This window comes from Micropterus salmoides, unplaced genomic scaffold (genome assembly GCF_014851395.1).
Source record: "Micropterus salmoides isolate LMB-PRFRI ecotype aquatic unplaced genomic scaffold, ASM1485139v1 Ms_hic_scaffold_10, whole genome shotgun sequence".
NCBI classification, from domain to species: Eukaryota; Metazoa; Chordata; class Actinopteri; order Centrarchiformes; family Centrarchidae; genus Micropterus; species Micropterus salmoides.
The window spans coordinates 27,621,127-27,638,670 of record NW_024040041.1 but is presented as its reverse complement, the minus strand read 5'-3'; the positions used below and the strand labels follow the sequence as shown (position 1 = coordinate 27,638,670).

The following is a 17,544-nucleotide window of genomic DNA, read 5'->3' as shown; positions in this document are numbered from 1 at the left end:
TAGAAGGCCTGCATGAATGAAATAGATTTTTTGTGTTTCTGGTGGGCTCTGTCTGAAGCAGTAGACTGTGGTTCAATTTAGAGGAACTCTTTTACATATTTTAAGGCCCATTTTTTAAAACAGAAGCGACTGGCAGCATGGATGGAGAAAGATTGTTGTCTGTTTTTCTTTTTATGATAAACCACGCTGGATGTGGTCTTTGGCTCTTTGATTTGGTAAAGTGTCTGTGTGGTATCTGAGGCAGGTGACATTTAATAAATAAGAAAACACACAGGGATAAAGACCCATCCATGCTCTCACTCATGCCGAAAGAAATACAGACACAAATATACAAATTCTATGTTTTATTTCTACCTTGTAACAGAGACAATTTGTGATTGATTTGAAAACAAATAAATATACTGTTCATTTCTGTTGTTTCTGTTTCTTAATTGTAACAATCTAATAATTTCATATCTAACCAGCGACAGTGCATGGTGCAAAACATCCCTGATTGATTAAAAAATCCTACACCAATAAGCTTGCAGTATAGTGTTAAATTTGTCAGTAAAAACAATATGAACATAAAAGCCATTAAAGACCAGATCCTAAGAGGTAATAACAGTTAATATAGAGAAACAATAAAAAAAATGTTATAAGCAGAGGTTTGTACAGCTGTGAAAATGGTAATGAAAGTGGCCTCTATTGGACCATTTATTCAGAAGACAGAAATCTACAAGTTCCATCATTTTTTCAGCACTTTCTTATTTCTTACATGAGCCACTTAATTGTTTAGCATTGTTAAAGACACAATTTCTCTCCATTGGAGAAGGTCCCCAACACAGCATAGCTCTACCGCTTTGTATTAACTTTTTATTATCCTATCAGGCTTTAATATATGTTCCCCCATGAACTCACCAGCATGCCAAAGTCAGGCTCGACTCATTTCAATTTAACCACCTTAAAACGTGAAGAGAAACTGCTAGTCATCTGACTTGTGAATATCCCGTGACAATGGCGTTTATTGATGTATTTTTCTACATATATGAATATAAATATGATTTCCTCATACCATTTATTTTGATTTAAATTTCACTTCCTGAGTTCATCTAACTGGACATGAACACACAATGAGGTCCAATATGATTTTCTTTTTGCCCTCTCTGACACAATATCTGCTGCAGATGAGTTGCACTGAGCAAATTGTTAGAAAGCAAGCAGGATTCTGAATAAAGCTTACTTACATTGCTTTGATTTCTTAAAAAACATTTATTTTCTGAGGTACAGAGTTGAAAACCTCTTGCTGAGAAAGTGGAGGGAAAAAGGTGGGCCAGGATGACAGCTGAATTCCAGCTTCCCCACCCTCTGCTTGAACATGTGCGTATGCACTACACTAATCTTGACCAATATTTACTGGCTTTGCAATCTGGAGAGCTGCGGTCACATTTGTTCATACTTGGTACAGAGGGCTGAAGAATGAAGACAGACAGCAGACAAATAAAACCAGACACGCCAATTAGGTAACTGGGGGGTTTGGGTTATTAGAAAAGGGCAGTGAGATACCCTGAAATACTGTAGAAATGTTTTTCCCCAGTTGCAACAGCTTGTGCTGAACCGTTTACTGCTTTCACTGGGAACACCCTGTATGCCAAAACATAATGCACAATGGCACATTTGTGACATTAACTGGTTATCAAGATAGTTTGGTTTTTAAAGGATGTATAAACAAGCAGTGTCTTTTTGATTGCCTGAACCCTTTTAGATTCATTCAGATTATCTTGATTATATTTTGTCTTACAGTAAAACAATAATTGTGTGCTTAAAGTCCCCATTAAGTTCAAAGAATCACCTGCAACTATGTCAGAAATTTGATCTATGACTTAGTTTTATCCAAACACTGTCTTTAGTTCTCATGTTCCTAGTTTTCGCTTGCATGCAACCCTCATGTGTTTAGATTTAAAATAACCCACTCTTTATTTTTATGATGGACTCAACTGAAGTGGTCTTGACTAGACCTGGAAAGGTCAGAGAAGCAATTAAACAGCTCCTCCTCCTTTGATCATTTCTGCCTTTGATCAAAGCAAAATGTGGAAAACCTTCAAGCCACTTTCTCCTCAGTGGGCGCATTGAATGTATTGTGTTAGTTCAATAGAAATAAAAAGCCAGATAAATAGTGGTATCCACTTGTGGAACACAACAATTGCACATGGTGATATTGTACTTTGTGAGGACTGAGTGTTGTGAGGCATTGAGCAACAGAAGCTCGGTAGCAGAGCCATTTACATCCTGTTCCTGAACTTCATTAACCACTTGGTCTTAATCATTAGGAAAAAAAATAAACATTTTGCATTGAAGAGATTCCTAATCATTTTGTGATAAAACAGGCAACGTCTGGTTCTGAAACTAGCTTTGAGCTGTCCCTTACTGCGGTCCACAAATCTCCCTTTAACAAAAACCCTAAACAAAACAAATCACGTTGAAGCAGCACATGAAATGCCCCTTTGTTTAAACTAAGTGAAAGCTGGGCCAAAATTACACTATTCAGCTTCCACATCTCATAAGATATCTCTCTTCATGCTGTTGTAATGTCAAAATCAACATACCACACTCAAGCGCAGCAACTATATATGGCAAAGGTTGCAGACAAACATGAAAAAGCAATGGCAAACACAAAGTGGTCAGCATGATGGCATAATTCAAATACATGGTTATTTTTATTCGTCTTTAACTTTCAGTGAACTAAAAACAAAAACAGGAAAGAAAATCAAACCAAGTTGGTTTCATGTATCTACAAAAAAGAAAAAAAAGAAAATGAAGCATAACTATTTCACATCCATGACCGCATTCTCAAATCATTGGTTTTCAAAAAAATGGAAGAGAAAAAAAAAATGTTATCATTGGGAATCCACTTCATTCAAGGATTCACCTGTACATATATCCAACTGTGCACCCTGTGTGCGTGGTATGTGCCGTTACTGTTTGACCATGCCCCCCGTCCCTCCCTCCCCACCCATCACATAGACATACACAGACCTCTGAAACAGGATGTACAAAAGCTTGTGTTTAGCATTAAACAGTGCAGGGCCTTAACATAAACAGCTATGGCTCCTCTTTTTCTCTCCCACTTCCCTTCTTCCCCCCTGCACCCAGGTTTGAAATTACATCACAGATGAGCAAGAACCCATCCATACAAAATGACAGGAAAACAGATCCGAGGGCACAGGAAGAAAAAACACATACATACAGAATACAGCAATTTTATCTACATCATTCTCACTTTGTTTTTTTAAAAACACACACACAAAAAAAATTGCACGCAAACAGCCAAATCAACAGTTAAAATATTTTAGAGAAAAAAAAACATGATTGAACCCTGGACACTTGTCTGCTTTGTTGCCATTTGGTGATGAGGGAGAAACAAGTTTAGGAGGTAGAGGGGGGGAAAAAAATAAAAAATAAAGGAGCGTTGGACCGACAGGGGAGGTGACAGATTGTGGGAGGGGGACCCAGCGGGTGTTATTTCTTGGCCTTGGCGGCCTTGGCTGTATTTCGTGGTGGGGTGACCGGTCTCCCAGATCCCATTCCTCCCCCTCCGCCATAAGGATACAATTTCTTATCTGCTGGCTTCAGAATCTGTAAAAGACAGACACACACAATGAGCCCTGTAATGACTGACAGAAATTTATCTGGCATTTAGTATTTAAATTTGACAGTATAGGTAAACTCAATAACGTTTGAAAGATAAAAAACAGAAATATACATGCTAAGCTATTCACTAGAATTCATTGAAAAAGGTGTGGTATGTGATTCTGGAGAAATCCAATGTAACTAACGTTAGCTAGGTTGTGGGTTAGCAGACTTTTGCTACAGTTGCTGCGGTGAGATTTTCAGTGAATTTGACAAAAACACATGTACTGGATTAGAATCACTTACCCCACCTACAGCAATGCATACTGTATTATTGTGGTTTGATACTGGTAGACAAAATACAAGCAGCATACAAATATGTTTCAAAATGAAAAGTACCTGGAAGGAGCACATGAGTGTCTCATCCACACTCATCATGGCACCGGCGTTGTCAAACTCTCCACAGTAGTTGGGAGCCGAGAACAGGGTCACGAGCTGCCTCTTTGCGAAAAACTCATAACCATCTTCTACCACCTCAGGACAGAAATGAGACCATTAACACCCCATACAATAAAACTAAAGCGAGAAAATAACCAATAACTGGTCAGCTGGTGACTCGCTTTGTTGGTACTGTTTTAGTTCATTGAGTGAAGTGTTTTTTTATTATTATTGTTATTTACAGCTTGTCCTGCCGAAACAGGAGTCATGGATCTTGATTACCACTAGATGTCACTACTACTTATTGACATGGATGATTGTAATGTACATTACATTTTAGCATTTTTAAAGTAATCAACTGCCTTTCTTGTTTATTTATAGTGAATATTTTAAAATATCCCTTTTGGTAGCGCTTAAATATGTTGAACTGCAATACATTCCTTAATAGTGGTACACCACTATTCCATATCATAAATTAGAGAGAGGACAAATGGAAGTCCCACAGCTTCAGTTAGTAGGAACACCAGACCTCCTGGCTAGACATTACCTGATGCGCCCTGCATATCAGGTCCATGTCGTGTTTGTGCAAAAATTTGGCCACCACATCTGCCCCGAATGTGAAGGAGACACCACGGTCGTTTTCACCCCAGCCCAGCACGTCTTTGTCTGGATCAGCCCACAGCAGGTCACACAACAAACCCTGGTCAGGCACGTCTGTGGGTCGCATTACTCTGCGGATCTGCTCCATTGACTGAAGATCAGGAGAGAGGCCTGGAGAAAGATCATACATCCATGTTAGTCTGATTCTTATAATCTAATGCGCATCCTGTAACATCTTATTTTAACAAGGCCTACCTCCATGACAGCAGAATATTTTCTCATCTACAATGGCAGCCACAGGTAAACAGTTGAAGCAGTCTGTGAAGGTCTTCCACAGCTTAATGTTATACCGTCGCTTACCTACCCACAAAAGAGGAGAGATGAGAATTTAGCAAAACACAAAAAAGCAGTCAAAACTAGATTTGACATTCTTCGTGTTTACAAATATACTCTGCACTTACACTCATCATAAAAGCCATAGATTCGATTAATAGAAGCGCACTCATGGTTTCCACGCAGCAGGAAAAAGTTCTCTGGATATTTGATCTTGTAGGCTAGAAGCAGGCAGATAGTCTCCAATGACTGCTTTCCTCTGTCTACGTAGTCACCCAGGAACAGGTAGTTGCTTTCTGGGGGGAAGCCTCCATATTCAAACAGCCGGAGCAGATCATAGTATTGACCATGTACATCACCTGCAGACAGCAGCAGAGAGGGGTAATTAAAACACCATACCTACACTCCTACTAGGTGTAGGTGCATTTGCATACAGAGTCAGCACTTATCAAGTGATACAACCGACAATTTCAGACAACTGTCTAGTAAATCATGAACAAAACCTCAGGAAATTATCTTCTCTTGCATCAGAGCCAGTCTACAGTGTAACCTCTTAGACTTTATATTTCACACTTGGTCTTGGTGAATTATTGAAGCTATATTAAAAATATATAAAAAATAAATAAAAAAACCCCACTTACCACAGATTTTGAGGGGAGCTTCTAATTCAAGCAGGATTGGCTGGCTCAGGAAGATTTCACGGGATTTTAGGCAAAGGCCACGTATCTCACCCTCTGTCAGCTGGACGTTCTTCCCTGGCCGAGAGCCCTTTACTGAAAAAAGGGAGATAAGGGGGTAGACATTTGATGGGAGATACAATAACACTACAAACAAAAATCTATTAGCTGTACGAAAGACTGAATGGAGGAGGACATAAGGCACAGCAATGAAACGTGATCCTCTTGATATTAAACCAGTCTACCAGACTGGGAAGTTAACACCTCCCACCAGCCAAATGCCGGCAAATTCTGTTAGCAGTCCAGTTTTTAGCAGGTAAACATCACTTAGACGTCCCTTGAGGGACTGGTTTGAATGCAGAGAATGAATTTCACAACAAGTATGTGACAATAAAAGGTATCTTCTATTCTTATATTCTATTACTCTAAAGTTTAGAAATTAGAAGTTACTATAACAAAATACAGTGTTTATCAAACCCCAACCCAACAAGATGAGCCTGTGCAGTATGTACACTTCTGAGAGAACCTGATCAGTGGAAACTAGCCTGACACCGTCAGCCTCAGAAGCAAGTCTTTCTGCTTAGGTAGCAGTTCAAACCCAATATATGAGAAAGACATAAAACCCACTTTCCCATTCTAGATGATGTAGCTGCAAAGACATTGCAAACACCTAATTAGGACTCTTAGGGCGCACTGTTAAGAAATTAAGAATGGCACAGCATCGACTTTAATAACAATGTTTCAAATAAAAAATAAAAAAAGGCCAAGAAACAGGTTGTAAGATGAAACTATATCAACAGATACAAGAACTGTATTTATCATGTGATAATTAAAGTAACACTCTGTTCCAGTCATCCAGATACTTTCACTGATGCTGTCTCGAGAATTCAGCAGGTTTGTCATGTCTCTTCTTGTCATGTTTTTTTTTTTTTTTTAAACACATACCAAACTCACGCTGAATGAAGCCAAAAACAAATCAAGAGACTTGAACATAGGTCTGGGCAATAAAACAACGATAATTATGGCAATATAATTTTCCTCAATAACAATATTACAAATGTTAAATATATTGTCAGTAAATGTTTGTTTGAAATGTTTTAATTAATTAAGATTTATTTATTTTGTTGAGGAAAAAGGACTGAAAAAAGATTATCATAATTGTTCTGAATGTTCTACCTCAGATGTGTGAAGTGATCCACTCTTTGGCATCATGCATTTGTCTCGCTCAGAACAGTTTTAAACCACAGTTTACCATCTGGTTTCACTCAAGAGCAAAAATCTGCCTTTAAACTTAATAATTATTTGACATTTATCAATTTTGAATGATAATAAATGTTTTTATCATGATAACATTTTTGGCTATATGGCCCAGCCCTACTTGAATGTGAACACAATTTATTACCCCGACAGATTATTTAGTCTTAAAAGTCTTAAAATGGAAACACGTCTTTGTGGCTCTAATGCTAGAGAAAGCAGGAGTTGGTAGTCTCATACAAGTTCTGAAAAGATTTACATCAACTACTGCCACTACCACTGCTTATAAATCAGATCAAAATATTTACATAATATTGACATGCCAACTGTAGGGTGCGGACATGACGCCATGAGACTATATGTCAGCGACTGTGTGTGTGTGTGTACTGTAACAAGACTGCCTCTGATGGAGTAAGGAATGTGGAATGTGGTTTGTTTGTATCACAGACAGAATCAATCACACCCCCATTCCTACACGTACTGCTTGATGCCAAAGTAGATCCCAACGCAAACTATGCAAGGCTACTAATGAGGAATCTAATTTCCATCCAACTGTCTGACAATTTTTTTCAAGCTGGGTGTGAACTAATCTCTCTTCAGTGTGTTTATGGAATTGATTTAACAGTTGTCAGGTGTTCACAGCTTAACAGACAAATAACAGGCGAATGACTTAATCTGTAAAATGCCAAACAATCAAAGTGACACAGATTAAAGGCAAATAAGAACAAGCACTACAGCTGTTTACAATGTAGATTTGTTTTACAACATTGGGTCTGTAATTGTACTTCCTGCTACAGGCAAAACTCAAAGCAAATGAACAAAAACTGGTTTAAAATGTACTCTATTTCCTTCACAAGACATAAATTTTATTTCACAAATCAAAGTTTAAATAAAATGACGATACTAATGCACCAGAGTAGCATTCAAACAAATAAGGATTCAATCTCTAAGTACACCATTCTGTTTCATTACACTTGCAGTTTGCCGTTGTGGTGAAAATGCTTTTGTCTGCAATGACAATTGTGTAGCAGAGAGCCATAAATCACAGCGTGCACAAAAGAAACATTTGTGACACAGAGCTCTTGATTTCATGTACCAGGGCAAGTACTTAAACACAAAACACTGATGTCACAAGAGATCAAATTAACATGTGGTCTCTAAAATCATGATTGAATTTATTATAATTATTATACAATTAATGAAACTACATCATAGAGACAAGAGGATTAAATTAAATATAAACAATTTGGAAATCAAAACATTGCAAATCGCTGCAGGTTAACTCTTATTTGGCAACTTTTGATAAATTGTGTCACAGATTGACTGCAACAGAAGCAATTGCTAATAACTGTCAAACTAACATTTGCATGCATACATACATATGGCAACAGAGGCACAGATCAAGTTTTTGCCCAAGCGATGCACCATAACCTGAGGAAAGATATCCTTTACTTGTTGTGAATTGTTGTTACATGCAGAGCACCTGGCACTTAATTACAGACCATCTCTCAGTAAAACAAATCCACTTTTAATAGTGCTTACAAAACACTTTGATAGGGAGGGTGAGAGTAGAAATAAACAAATGGATGTAAATTAATGGCACTACGCTGAAGCGGCAACTAAAAGCAACGTCCTAAACAATTAAAAGTAGGTATAAATACTGCAGTGAACTAAAGTGCAGTCACTTTAAACCTGGATTATAGAAGGTTAAGCTCTGACAGAGCTTACTCCAAAGTTAGCCACATAGCCAGTGGACAACAGAGAGCTTATCATGAGGGGTACAGACAAAAACTTTTCCACTAGACTGATCAGGGGGCAGAAAACAAAGAGCTTGACCAGTACAACAGAAAAGCTGTTGCGGTGCCGGAGTGCTGGAATCAACAGTTGGATTGGTCCAACACTCCTGACTCAGTGCTTGGTGTTCTTGCTGAGTTTATGTGATGTTATGCTCTCCAGACAATGGCATTAGCAACATACACTCCCAGAGTTCACTTAGCTCTAGATCTACAAATGTAATCCAATTGAGACCGCTAATTATCCAAACACATTTAATTGGTTTGGTCTCAAAACACAGCCAGCCAGCAGGAGAGTTTCCATAAGAGACTGAGCTGATGTGGGATATAATTTATCAATCTTCTGACCTGTGGTAGAGCAAGTATTGATGAGTCTACTATTGTCTTGAACAAAGTAGTTTAACACATAGTAATATTAACTGGAGAGTGGTTACTATGAGCAATAAAACCACAAATGCTAACAATAAAAAGGTCAAGTGAGTTACATAAGAGGATATAAATACTGCCACTGTCAGGCTTGTTTGTCTTCTCCTGCATTTGGCAGACAACCTTATCACAGCCCAAGTATAACACTCCATGTACAAAACACTCCAGCAGTCACATCAAACTCCCAGGAGGCACCATGAGTGCACGTGCATATTTATGAATAATCCCTATCACCTCCATCAGCTCGGTTTAGGCAGATCATGCAGGCCTGTATTTAAGAAGGTAAATAAACACAGGGGTAAGGGCAAATTTAATTGAGAAATTTCTCTGTACCCAATGTTTCTCATTTACAGGCCAAAACACCTTCTGATACTGTGACTAAAGGCAATTTTTATGAAATCATCAACTTGTAGAGGCTACAAACCACCTCAACATGTGATGATGCTCCTGCGAAATAGTCACACAAAGAAGCAGGCACAAGTTCCACATCCAGCACACTTCCCTCCCAAGGCCAACTACAGAGGTCACAACCTTATTTCTTGTGTTCTTTAGATTAACTGTACAGTTGGGTGTGAAGGGATTTATGCTTGATGTCCTTAGGGCTCTACATTCATCATGTGGATTGAAGATAAAACAGCCGTGTTTTCCCCCTCACACACATATACCTCCAACCATAACAAATCTGTTTTCAGACATGTAAAACCTACTACTTAGGAATTGTTCATGTCACATTTGTAGAGCTACAACAGCTTACCCATCCGACTACAGAACATCAAGTTTCTTATTTGCAAAACAAATAATTTACGCACACCATGTTTTACAGTTACAACATAAAAATGACTTTTGGAACCATAAATGTTATTTTTCATGGGGAGCACATAAGATACACCAAACACTGCTGAGTAGGGGGGGGAAAAAAAATGTAGTAAGCCGTTTTTATCTTGCCTTAAAAACGGCAGTTAAGTAGCAGAGATGGCCAACCAGCAGTTTCACACAGTATTACAGTGAGCGTGTGCCAATCAAAGCATCTTTGTTTGTACACCTCATTAAACAAGCCACTCTGGCCAGGGTTGTGTCTGCAAATTGTAATCTGAGTCTAAACTGCAAAACAGTAAGCATAACAAGGGCAGCCCACGTTGTAACTGAAAAGCTCTGATGGCAAGCAGTAACAAATGAGGTCGGAAAAAACAATGACCACAAGACTTCCTACAGTGTCAATGAATGTATGTATACATGTACGAGTCAAAGTACTAATCCTTCGCAGTCATGTTACACATAGCCCTTCTCAATTCCTCTGACTATTCAGACTGGGCATTTCTCATATTCTGAAAGAAGTAAGAAATCTCATATCAGCATCACCTCCTCCATGGGTAAAGCAAATGCAAAAACCAAGGCAGTGACGTATAAGGTGTAATTTGTCTACACTGTGTGTGATGTTTCCCCATTTCTGTGCCATTTCACCCACTTCCCCTTGATCTGCAGACAACGCTATAGCATTGTAAGTTATCTCAAATGAAAACACATATCGATGACTATAATAATAATAAAAAAATCTATCAAAAAACGTAAGCTGAAGAATATGTAACGTTAGGTTTATTTGGCTACACCCGTGCATCCAAATCCAGTCACAGAGCCGGCGAGCACATCAATCTTAAGTAGGCTACTAGAAGAAGATAACGTGACTAACTCACCTTTTCCTTTAGCTGACTTATCTGGTATATACACAATACACGTTTCATTACCATCAAGATACTCCCATAACGTAAATTAAGTACGTTTCTGAATGGGTTTGGTCTTTCTCACCTTCCAGGAGACGCTGAATTATAGAGTCGATGTTTAATTTGTCTGGCTCCGCCATTTTCTTTATTTTCTGACGTTCTCGAGCAGTCAAGACCTTGGTTTTCCGCGTTGGTTGCACCTTAGATTTCAAGAACAGAAAGAAACAGAGACGGAAACCAACAGTTACTCACAATATACGTTTTAACATCGGTTAGCTAACGACTGAGCATTGCTAGCAGACTGGAACGATGAATGATCTTATGCGAGCTTGAGCTAACCAAGCTAGCTGAGCTATGTAGCTACTACTAACGTTAGCCAAGTAACGTAGGCTAAACTAGCAGCAACACTGAACGGCTAGTTAGCTAACGTTAGCTAAGTAACATAACTTATTAACAGATAAAATCTCCCCGAACCCTGTCTTCGGTCTAACGGCAGTCGTCCTGGGATGAAAAATGCCTTAAAATTGATCCTCTTTGCTGAATCGTGGCCCCTTTTCTTTGACTTGTCCGGGTCCCTTCCCTCTTCCCCCAGGAACTTTAAAAGAGGGCCGTTTCCACCGAAATGTCTACGGTAACGTAGGAGGTTGAATCAAACACAGTTCTTCACACGTTTCTCAGAAGATGATTGGTCCATCCAGGAATTTAGAACTCGAATTGTTGTATTTGATTGGTCGCATGCTGGGTCCGTCTGACACTTAAGGCCCTCCCCCAGCCATTTACAACGGCTACAATGCTCATGGAGATTTAAATTGGAACTCAAATTGCGCCACCAAGTGTTTAGAAATGGAATTGAAACCTAAAAATACCAAGGGAAGATCATAGTTTTCGGTTTTAGAGAGAAACAAAATGGGCTTGTACATTTCCTCCACGACATAGCTGGTATCACTAAAAACGTTTGGTTCTTGACTAAAGTAAAGTGCTGTGAGTTTGAACTGTGTCATTTGAGTTTGTGTTGATAGACCCAACCAAAGCGTCTGTGGAATTGATGTTTAATTAAAAGGAACCCTTTTAAATGTAATTCTGTCTGCTAGGACTTAAAACAAATATTATAGAATACTAGAAAGCAATGACCAATCTTATATTTGTTTTAATAGCATTTAAGTTTCCTGACTGTCCAGCTGTTTTGACCATGTAAAAATAGATCAGAAAGATTTAGACTGGTACCTCAGTTTACATTGACACTTATTGTGATGTAATGTAACAGATACACTTGTTAAAATACTCTACTTAAGTAAATATGTACTACTTGTACTTTATTTGAGTATTTAGAAATATGATATTTTCATGCTATTTGATAACGGGAAATGTTATCCTGTAGCCTATACATTCTACCCTAACACATTGTTGACAGCTTTAGTTATGGTAATAGTTATGGTAATAAATACTTGTACAGATTAAGATTTTCCATACAAAAGATATGATGAGTTTGTGAAATATGAAGCTTCTTATAATAGATTAGATATAAAACAGCATATGAAAAAGTTAGAAAAAATAGACCGTAATTATCAACACTAATAGTAGCCTATGGTATAAAACTCAGAGGGGGCATATGTCTGTATCTGTACTTTTACTTTTAATGGCATACTTTTAATGTTAATGTTTAATTTAGCTAAAAGCACTTGGGTACTGTTACTGTAGTTTAGTGTGTGACATTGTTACTTTGACTTAAGTTTTAAAAAAGTGCTAGAAGAAGTCTAAATAGAAAAAAAAAAAGCTTCTCAATATTGCTGGTAATATGACATTATTCTTATACAGTTAATGTACAGCATCTGTTAAAATACAGTTAATGTCCATGTAAAATGTGAGCTCTGTGTACCATCACTGAATCCAAATCCAATCTACAATAAAGAAAATTCTGTATATTATGCAAACTGTGCGTGTTTCTAATTATGTTTATGGCAGGTACACATATTTGGTTTCACAACATTCCTTTTCAACTTCTTTTATTTCCTCCCAGTTATCCACAAAACTTACGCAAAATCCTAACCCCACTCTGTCTCGGTTTCCTAAATCAGTCTCCATGCATTCGTCATCACAGTTTCGACAGAGGTAGGTTTATGGGGGTTGAGCTAGGATGTTCAGGTATGATAGCCTTGGTGGTGTTTTCTTTAGATTATTAACATAGAGAGAACAATTGGCAGTGTTCCAGATGGAAAATTATTCACTCTGAGAATCTGAATCATCACAGCAATCACAAAAACATCTGAGGCTGGATATTGTTCTTATCATACTTTTTTCCCATGGAAACTGAGATTTCTCCACAGAGGTGTGGGCTCCACAACAGGTCAAAAAGAGAGGGAAATATACGTATAGGACAAGTCCAGTCTGGTTCCCTCTTGTTTACTTCAGCCCCACCCTATACCTCACATTCCCCTACAAATACCCCATCTTATCACACAGCCTCTGCACAATACCTGAGCATCCAAAAACAGCATCTGCAAACCAGCACACAGGAAGAAAGGAAGAACCTCAAGAAACACAGACTTAAATTTCACATAAAGTTTCGAGGACAGAGAATACAGGGTAGGCATCTTTTTTTACACACTTTTTATTCAGATGGACAGCCTATGCTTTGAAAAGAGACATCATTCTGCAAAAGCTTAAAATGACAGAGGATGAAAGGTTTGGCTGAGGATTAGTTGAATACCTTTTTATGGGCACCACCAAAAATCACAAAGTGCAAATGAACAGATGTGAGAGAGCAAATGGAGGGGTAAAAAAAGGTATGAAAGGCTCAGCAGCATATTTATGATTTTCCAGAAATTGTTTTTTTCTGTGTGTGTGTGTGTGTGAGCTCTGTTTTAAGAGACGTTTGATAACAATTTTTAAAAAATTGTAATTTGCAAAAAAACAGGAAAAATTAACAGGAATAATAACATCTGGTTTTAAATCCAGTGACCCACATCACATTAGTTTTCAGTGTTCAATCTGTTTTGAGACTTTGTGATCTGGGGCGAGTCACATTTGCGTAAGATATTTTTGTCCTGGTCTAATTCCAGCTCAAGTTACAGTGTCCAACCATGACTGGGTTGGGTTATTGGCTCTCCTTTGTTCTGTCACTAGATTTTGGTGTAGGGAATTAGGTTTAATGGTCATCGGTGGGTATTATTTGAGACATTTCTAACTTACAGTTACAAGAAATTGGGTGTTTTCAGATAGTGAAGATAATTTGTATTGTCTATATAGATGAAGAACAAAGAGAAGGGCTTCCTCGAATGAAAAGAGGATTATTCACATATCTGTAACAAATATACTGTATAAAAAATAAAGATATGAATAGAACATAGGTATATAGGTTTTTTCCAAGCACCTGTATTTAAGTAAAATTTTCTGACATTTTGTTGACATTTTTTCTTAATCAAAATATACAATTTATTTAATGGCAACGGTAATCGGCCAAACATTTAATTTACTATATATAATTAATTAAAGATCCCCTGACTCAAGATCAAAAGTATTTTCTTAAACCGCATCGCTTTTTGCATTGCTCTTCATAGTTAATCTGCCAGGTGTGGGTCCATTTTCCTGAAAATTATACAGCACAATTTTGGCTGTATGAAATTGAATTATACAGTGACCATAAAATAAAAAAAGTAAGGAAGATTTTCGAAGTAAGATGTGAGGGAGTGGTTCAGGGAGTGGTTCAGGCCGTCCTAGCCGGAGATCCATCTGGGGCCTGTCAGGACATGAATTTGTTCTATAACATAGCCCTGAGCAACATATTCCTGTGAAGGAATATATTGCTCAGTAACACCGCAGTAACACCGCAGCAGCAACAGATAAACCTTAGATCAGGGAAGAGATTCAACAAGCCCTCCTCTGAAACCAAAGGCGGGGAACCAAAAGAGTTTTACTCAAACAAAGAGCAGTACTAAGAATTAAAAGTACCTCCCCTCCTCAGATGGCTGGGGATGCAATTAATCTTTGTGATTTTCCTCTCCTTCTTTTCCAGAATGGGATCTGTTGGAGTTCAGATTGTTTGTGTGGCCCTTGGGGTCTTCGGCCTGATCGGGACCATCATATGCTGCGTTGTCCCAAACTGGAAAGTGTCCTCCTTCGTAGGATCCAACATTGTGACAGCACAGGTAATGAAACACCTAAACTCTTTTATTATGGAAGGTAATGAATAGAAAGAAAGTGTGTAAGTATGGCAGGGAAATAAAACCAACATTTAATGTCTAACGTACAGTGTACTCTTCTGCCACACTGATAGCATGTATCTGGAATCGGTTTTAACTACACATTATACTTTCCTGAAAGTACAGTATATTTAAACCCATAGTTAAAATATTAAACACAGGATTGAAACACACCATCACTACCAAACTGACTGACAGGTCTTTAAATACAGGAACTAAAACAACACAACAACTAAATCTGATTTCTGATACTGTTAGAGAATTGCTCATATTTGTAATGTTTGTAAATACTAGGTCTGTAAAAACAGACCTACTGATCATTTCCATTGGTAACCAACATACAAAATGTATATTTTTCATCATTATATAATATATGCAAATATACATTTAAGTCATTGCGTCATAATTTTACAGATTTGGCCTATAATCTTTTATAATGGTCATTAACTTTAGGGTGAACAGTTTAGCCACTTGTTTTTTCTTTTTACCACAATTAACTACAATATGTTTAAGAAATTTCTTTATGGATTCAAGTCACATAAGAGTAACCGCACTGAATTTATTATTATTACATTAAGACTTAATAAAATAAGACTATTAACACTGAAAGCATTTAAAAAGTAGGTATAAAATATAAAAGTATTCAGATTGCACGCCTATTATCTATTATGCCATTAGATTACCATTACTGATCCATTATTGTGTTAGTAGTATTTTACTGTTGAAGTTGGGTGGACCTTATTTGAAAGTTAGGTTAGGTTTTGTCATATACTGTACTTTAAAGGCCCTGTAAACTTATTTTCTTAATCAGCTTCTTACTATGAGTGAGCTACATGGACTAAAAATGTTCTGCCAAAATTAGAACAGCTTATTATTGTCGATAAGTCGCTGCACATGAGAGATTTCCTTCTCTGTGGGGTGGGGCTCATTTGACGATGTTGTTTTAGTTATGAACTTTTAAGGAAATAGAGAAGATTTAAAACCAAGTTTACCAACTTTAACTATAACAGTGTATCATTTTTTTATGAGCTCATCATATGTTTTGTAGGAAAAAGTATTTATTTATGGTATATATTTCCCTTGTTGTGGAGTAGAAGTATAAAGTTAAGTACCACTGGACATGAACTATATTTGAAATGACTTAACCCCTCATGTCTGTGTGTGAGTAGAGCTCCCAGGATGGTCTGTGGATGAGCTGTGTGGTGCAGAGTACCGGCCAGCAGCAGTGCAAGAACTACGACTCCCTGCTGGTGTTGGCCTCTGACCTGCAGGCCGCCCGTGCCATGACCATCATCAGCTGCATGCTCAGCAGCCTCAGCGTCCTCGTCCTGTTCTGTGGGGCCGACTTCACCACCTGTATTGAGAATGAAGAAGCCAAGCCCAAGATCAGCCTAGGGGCCGGGATAGGCCTGCTGCTGGCCGGCCTCTTGGTGATCATCCCCGTCAGCTGGTCCGCTAACAATGTTGTGCAAGCCTTCAACAACCCCCTGAACCTCCAGAAGCAGGAGCTGGGAGCATGTATCTTTGTGGGTTGGGGGGCCGGCGTGCTGCTCCTTCTGGCTGGCGGTCTGCTCTGCTGCTTCAGCAGGCCAAAATCTGGCAGCTCCGGTGGAACCGCCAAGTACTACAGCAACAGTGCCTCCGCCCCTGCTAAAAACTACGTGTAGTGGCTTTATGAGGGGGACTGGTGGCTGAGAGAAAGGAGGGGAGGGTGATTTAGTTGGTGAAAGAGTGGGGAGCAACAAGATAGATGACATTACGGGTTGTTTTGGAAAAAAACAGAAAAGGTCTCTGTAAATACCGAAAGCTGATAATAACTGTCCCCAAGTTTTACTTTTGCATTCATAAGTATGCTGGTGATGTCTTAAATGTTTAAGCTGTTTTGCTATTAGGTACTGGGTTATGCATATGCTATATGAAAGTATATGGAAAGCAAATGGTATACAGGCTGTAAATTATAGATCAGACCCAACATTTTGTGATCTTAGAATTACAAAGGTTTTATTTAGCTTATTGCTTTGAAATATACAGTATAAACTACAATATCCTGTTGCATTCAACTTATTTTTCTTGAAATTTGACTTCAGATGTGACTTTAAAAGATCCACCAAGTGTAAAATTAAATGAAATATCATAAAAATATGTAAACTGTATTTGTGAGAAGAAAATGATCTGATAATCTAAGCTCTCCATAAAAGAGCCATTCAGTCTTTTTAGATGCACTAGTGTCTCATATTTTACATAGTTTGGATCATAGCTTCTTTTCAATCTTTTTAAAAGAAAATCTGTTTCTATTATCCAGTCACAAAAAGCTACTCAAAATAGTCTTTAACCAAAGGCACCTCAGTAGGCCTCAGGGAGCATCTGTGTGCCCGTGTTTCTCTGATGATATGTTTTCCATGACCTTACACACATTTTATATAATATTTGTTATTGCTAATTTTGTATGATGATGAGTATAAATGAATAAAATTTGGTGTAATTCAACCATGTGTTTCAT

General features: G+C 38.0%; 2 protein-coding genes across 2 annotated transcripts; one reads left to right on the top strand and one right to left on the bottom strand.

The window, feature by feature from the left end:
- Window positions 1–2,666: 2,666 nt before the first annotated feature.
- Window positions 2,667–11,480, bottom strand: ppp1caa (protein phosphatase 1, catalytic subunit, alpha isozyme a). The gene is made up of 8 exons (XM_038706275.1): window positions 11,320–11,480; window positions 10,931–11,045; window positions 5,619–5,750; window positions 5,106–5,336; window positions 4,900–5,004; window positions 4,592–4,815; window positions 4,006–4,140; window positions 2,667–3,612 (listed from the first exon to the last, which is right to left on the bottom strand). Exons 2-8 carry the CDS (start codon window positions 10,983–10,985, stop codon window positions 3,496–3,498), a joined length of 999 nt encoding a protein of 332 aa, XP_038562203.1. The 5' UTR covers window positions 10,986–11,045; window positions 11,320–11,480; the 3' UTR covers window positions 2,667–3,495.
- A 1,814-nt stretch (window positions 11,481–13,294) lies between these two features.
- cldni (claudin i) lies at window positions 13,295–17,531 on the top strand. The gene is made up of 3 exons (XM_038706242.1): window positions 13,295–13,428; window positions 14,858–14,990; window positions 16,214–17,531. The coding sequence occupies exons 2-3, from the start codon at window positions 14,859–14,861 to the stop codon at window positions 16,709–16,711; spliced, it is 630 nt and encodes a 209-aa protein (XP_038562170.1). The 5' UTR covers window positions 13,295–13,428; window position 14,858; the 3' UTR covers window positions 16,712–17,531.
- The last annotated feature ends 13 nt before the right edge of the window (window positions 17,532–17,544 follow it).